The 6,000-nt window shown below is 45.7% G+C and overlaps 1 protein-coding gene across 1 annotated transcript in view; it reads left to right on the top strand.

The window, feature by feature from the left end:
* Positions 1–474: 474 nt before the first annotated feature.
* Positions 475–6,000, top strand: part of LOC116991162 — a 37,488-nt gene continuing 31,962 nt past the window's right edge. Inside the window, exon 1 of the mRNA XM_033049531.1 lies at positions 475–719. Coding sequence (XP_032905422.1) covers positions 608–719 — 112 coding nt within the window. The 5' untranslated portion in view covers positions 475–607. The remainder of the gene's footprint in view (positions 720–6,000) is intronic.

The raw sequence follows: 6,000 nt of genomic DNA, 5'->3' as shown, positions 1-6,000 counted from the left end.
CAAGTGTTAGAGGTTAGGGGGAGAAAGCAGGAGAATGGGGTTAGGAAGGAGAGATAGATCAGCCATGATTGAATGGCAGAGTAGATGATGGGCCGAATGGCCTAATTCTACTATCACGTGACCTTATGTGTGTCTCTATTCTGTCAACCCCATTTTGATCAATGGTGGGTGTGAAATCCATGGGCCAAAGGGCCCGCTTCCATGCTGAAGATCTAAATAATAAATCTGTGAAGGAATAAGGACAGATGACATTTTGGGTCATTCTGGGCATTTCTTCAGGCTGATTGAGTTGAGAGGAGAGAGCTGATCAGGAGAGGTGAGAGGAAGGGGCGAGGCGAGGAAAAAACTGGCAACTGGGAGGTGGATTCAACAGCCAATCAACCCTGCCTCACCTGAGTCCAGTTTGTTATTTCACTCCAGGCGAGAATAAATAGTTAATGAAGCTGATTAAATGCAATCATTGTGAGAACATCTCGTGCAGGTCTTCATTTCCACAGGGGAACATTTATAACGCAGTATAGGTGTGGAGCAGGGTTACATTTATTTGACTTAGCTGCTTATGTTTAGTAGTTTTCTGGTTTGAAGCGAAGCAGATTTTCTGGATGAAATGAAACAAAATGGGATGGTGTCAGGAAAGGAGCACAGTCAGCTGACTTGGAGGATTATTCCCAGAACAATGCAACTCCTGCTGTGTTGCTCTCTGCTTGGCCACTCTCAAGGTACAATGCAAGATTAAATAATGTTAGTTATAGTTGTTGCTGTACATGTTGGATAGACACAACATGCTGGAGTACCTCAGCGGAACAGGCAACATCTCCAGAGAGAAGGAATGGGGGATGTTTTGGGTCGTCCATCCCGAAACATCACCCATTCCTTCTCTCCAGAGGTGCTGCCTGTTCATTTGAGATACCCCAGCATTTTGTGTCTCTCTCTCTCTGGTATAAACCAGCATCTGCAGTTGCTTCCTATGCATTTTGTTTGCTCCTTGTTTGCATTTTGTTGGGCCAAATGGCCTAGTTTCCAAACTAAAGTGGGAGGGGTCCCAACCCAAAATGCCATCCATCCATTCCCACCACAGATGGCACCTGACTTGCTAACATAGTCCAGTACTGTATGTTTTGGAAAGGAAAATTATGGTTAATACTTCAAAGTCGCTCAGAATTGACGTGACCATTGATATTTTTATTTGACCTAAAGACTTTATAATGAAAAGCTGTGTTCATCAACTGTTTTAACAATCTTCAGTCATCTGACGATTATACGTATCATCACATCACAAGGACATTTCTATACTTAATGGTGCAATTTGACATATCTTTCATAGAATAAATCCCACTTTCAAATGAGAAATGTTTATTAAAGTTGAATCCCATGGTACTAGCCAGAGAGTTTTACAGTATGGAAACAAGCCCTTCAGCCCATGTTGGCCCACTGAGTTGCAAGCATTTGGCCCATATCGGATTAAACCCTTCCTTTCTATACATCTGTCTAAATGTATTTTGTAAGTTGTAATTGCTTCCTCTGGCTATCATATTAATCTTAAAATGTACTCTCTTCTGGAGGGTATTCTGCGGGATAGGTTATACAGGCATTTGGATGGGCAAGGGCTGATTATGGATAGTCAGCGTAGTTTTGTACGTGGGAGGTCGTGTCTCACAAATCTGATCGACCGTTTTGGTCTCGTCTTCAACAAAATCAATGAGGGCAGAGTTGTACATGAATTTCAGAAAGGCATTCGGCATGGTGCCACATGGTGGGCTGCTCTGGAAGGTTAGATCACATGGGATCCAAGGTGTTGGTGGGAGAGAGGTTTCTCTGGCAATTCTGCCTCTCTGGTCAATGAAACAAAATCTTATTCACTTGAGCTAAATCTTGTGATTTGGAATGGGCCAAGTGGAACTTCCCCATGTGTTATTTGCTCAAAGACTGAACAAAAACAGCTCTTCGAGCTTTGCAATGATTTACTCTTCAGCTTTGCTATTGTCACATGTACCAATATGCAGTGAAAAGCTTTGTTTTGAATGCTATGCAAACAGATCAGGTATACCATGAATATAAATAAAACTGGAGTATAATAGATTCAGTAAAGGGGAAGATGCAGAGTGTAGAAATAGTTCTCAGCATTGTAGCACATCAATAAGTGAGTACGGTATTTCAACTGCGCATGCCCAGGTCATAGGTCACTCGAGATAAACATTCACGGCAGCTGAGCTGCTGCGTGTATACAGACCTGTGTTTCATCTGTGGTCCGGATCGAACCCGGGACTCCGGCGTGTTTAATTGCTACTGGAGTTAGATGATGTAGAACGAGTGCGAAAGGGTGATCTCACTACCGTCCGCACCCGAGTGTCCCGTCCCTGTCTGGGGGCAGCCGGGATGTCCAGGGCGATGGGACACCGGCCCGGAGCAGTGGTAGCCCCAGGCGTACAGCCAGCGCGGAGAAGAAGTGCTAACTGCAACTCAACTCTGCTCCAACTCCCGAGGAACCCGTTCCCCGATGGGCCGGGGACTGTCAGCTGCACCTCTCACCTTATCCAGTGGCCGTCGGTTAACCCCCTCGGGGGGAGAGAGAGAGGGGGAATGTCCTCCAACGCTGCCGGGAGAGGTTCTGTGGAATTCCAGAGGGTGGGTTTGTGAAGTGAGATAGAAATAAGATCAAATTAATGTTCATAAAAGAGCGACGACTGTCCGCTATTGAGTTGACGGAATTCTAGATTAATTAATTGGTGGAATACTTAACAATTTATACACAGTCTATACAGCCAGTGCTTTGTTCGCTTTTTCTTTATCACGAATGACCTTTGACAAATCCCATGATTCCTTGTGTTTTTCGGAATACTGAACTCGCTTATTGCATGGACAATGGAAGTTGTCAGAAAGTTGAGGATCCAGTGGTAGAGGGGGGGGGGGGGGGAGTTGGTTTCTGTGCCCTGGAGTATGCAGATGATTTTGGACAGGATTATGGTGTTGAAGGCAGAGATATATATCTATAAATAGGAGTCTAACATGGGTGTCCTTGCTTTTAAGCTATTCTGGAGATGACTTTAGAAAATTTTCTCCATACGATCCTGAAGACATTGTCATACTCTCCAAGGGTGGAGCTCAAATGTTCGCAGAAACTCAATAAAACCAAAACAAGTTATCTTAAATATTTAGAATGTTTGCTTTTACCCCTCAGGTTTAAGATTGTATCTGCAATTTTCCTTCCTTGTTTACTTACCTAACACTTTTCATGGCATGGGGTGTCAGCTATTCTGACAGGTAATTGATCAGTAGATGATTTGCCAGAACACTCCCTGTACTTGCTGGCTGACTTTGGCTGCTCATTTGGCAATGATTCCTGTGTAAATCAGCTTCTCATCTCCAGATATCCTCGCCTCCATATCTTTTTTTTTAGTTTAGTTTAGAGATACAGCGCGGAAACGGGCCCTTTGGCCCACTGAGTCCGCACCGACCAGCGATCCCCGCACATTAACACTATCCTACACCCACTTGGGACAATTTTTACATTTACCAAGCCAATTAACCAATAAACCTGTACGTCTTTGGAGTGTGAGAGGAAACTGAAGATCTTGGGGAAAACCCACGCAGAGCATGGGGAAAATGTGGGAACTCCGTACAGACCGCACCCATAATCGGGATCAAACCCGGGTCTCCGGCGCTGCATTCGTTGTAAGGCAGCAACTCTACCTCTGCACCACCGTGACCGGCCTAATCTCTAATCTCGTCTAGCCCCATCTTATCCTAACATTTCTATGCACTTCCCATTCGAACATCCGGTCTGAAGAAAGGTCCCAACCTGAAATGTCACCTATCCATGTCCTCCAAAGATGTTGCCTGAGCCAATGACTTATCCAGCACTGTCTCTTTTTCATGGAAGTCAGCATCTGCAGTTCCTTGTGTCCCCTGAGCTGCTTGCGGCCTTGATGTGTAATCTCTTTCGTCTTGGGTGGTCCCTATCTGTGTTGTGGACAACTTGTCAAACTGCCATTCTATGGGCTTTGTGAAGGCCAGCATTGGATAGAAGGAGTTTAAGAAGGAACTGCAGATGCTGGAAAATCGAAGGTACACAAAAATGCTGGAGAAACTCAGCGGGTGGAGCAGCATCTGAAGAAGGGTTTCGGCCCGAAACGTTGCCTATTTCCTTCACTCCATAGATGCTGCTGCACCCGCTGAGTTTCTCCAGCATTTTTGTGTACATTGGATATAAGGGACTTTGTTTGGATGCAGCAGAGGTGCATGTTGCGGTGGGTGGGTTTAGTTTAGTTCAGAGATACAGCGTGGATACAGGCCCTTCGGTCCACCGAGTGTGCGCCAACCAGCGATCCCTGCACACGTGCACCATCCTACACCCACTAGAGATGATTTACAATCATACCAGGACAATTAGCCTAAAAACTTGTACGTCTTTGAAGGAAACCGGAGATCCCGGAGAAAACCCACACAGGCCACAGGGAGAACATACACATGCCGTACAGACAAGCACCCGTGTCGGGATCAAACCCAGGTCTCTGGAGCTGTAAGGCAGCAACTCTACCGCTGCGCCACTGTGCGGCCAATGTTGGAGATGCCTGGCTTGTTTTCTTTCTTTTTTTCTTCTCTGGAAGTAGAAAGCACCCTGTCGGGATGCCATTTTCCTTCCTTGTTTACTTTCCTAACACTTTTCATGGCATGGGGTGACAGCTATTCTGACAGGTAATTGATCAGCAGATGATTTGCCAGAACACTCCCTGTACTTGCAGGATGGCTTTGGCTGCTCATTTGGCAATGATTCCAATGTAAATCAGCTTCTCATCTCCAGATATCCTCGCCTCCATATCCAGTTTTTCGCTTGGTTTGGCAAAGAGCTCTGCCCAAGACTGCAAGAAATTGCAGAGTTGTGGCTTTTGCCCAATCCATCACACAGACTAACCCTCCCCATTGACTCCATCCACACTCCACGCTGCCACGGGAGAGTTAGCAAAACACCATTTTACACATTATCTCATAATCATTATCTCTGTCACCTCCACCTGTCAAGCAGAAGATAAAAAGTCTGAACCAGATTCAGGAATAGCTTCTTCCTCACTGGCAAACAACAGAATTGACTTCTCGGAAGCTATGGGTGTAGCCCCAATCTCTCTTTACAGCTATTGTATTTTTTAAATCTTTGTTTGTAAAGGCACAGCTGTAACAATATATTCCACATTATAGGTTTTTTTCCATTGCGCTACCTGTTGTATTTGCGTGTGGATTGATTGTCCTCGTGCGTGATATGTTTTGACTAGATAGCACGCAAAGTTATCTTGGCACACGTGAAGAATCTGCCAACATCATGTGGAGTACGTGGCCAGTCAACCACGAGGCATGTCTTTCAGCTGGCATTCTTTTGTCTATGTTCTCATTCTCCGTTCAACTCATTCTCAGTCTCTGACTGATCCCATTCACTCATGGACCAGGTAACCTTGTTCATCCTCAAGGTCTCCCAGGTTTTTACCTTGGCAGAGGAACCCCCATCCCCCAACCCTCTATACAGCTTAAAACATCAATGGGCACGGTTCCTTACAATGCTATGTATGACAGTGATCGCAACTTCTACTGAAGTGTGGATGGCCATTGGCTCGCTAGGAGCTCATCCGCCCTTTGACGGGTCTTGTTTTTGGTCCTGCTGGGGATCCACAGCCCCCTCCTCACCTGGCAAACCAGGTGGGGGAGACGGTTTAGTCGCCGACTAAATGGAGCAGGTAGCACGGGATTACATGGTACCCGTGGCGGATGGGAACTCCCCCCCCCCGACCTGACCCCAAAGCTTAACACACTTTTATCTCCTCCCAATGTCTGATGATGGATCTTTGATCTGAAACATTAACATGATTCTTTACCGTATATATTTGGCCTCAACTGTTGAGTATTTCCAGCATATTCTACTGATTCCCACAGTTATCTGAACTACACTTCCTCCCACCCTGCTTTTTGCAGACTCCATTCCCTACTCTCTATCTCTGCCACATCTGCTCCTAG

The sequence above is a fragment of the Amblyraja radiata genome, chromosome 33, assembly GCF_010909765.2.
Source record: "Amblyraja radiata isolate CabotCenter1 chromosome 33, sAmbRad1.1.pri, whole genome shotgun sequence".
Classification (NCBI taxonomy): domain Eukaryota; kingdom Metazoa; phylum Chordata; class Chondrichthyes; order Rajiformes; family Rajidae; genus Amblyraja; species Amblyraja radiata.
Note: the sequence above shows the minus strand (reverse complement) of the source record. Positions and strands in the feature narration are given on the sequence as shown.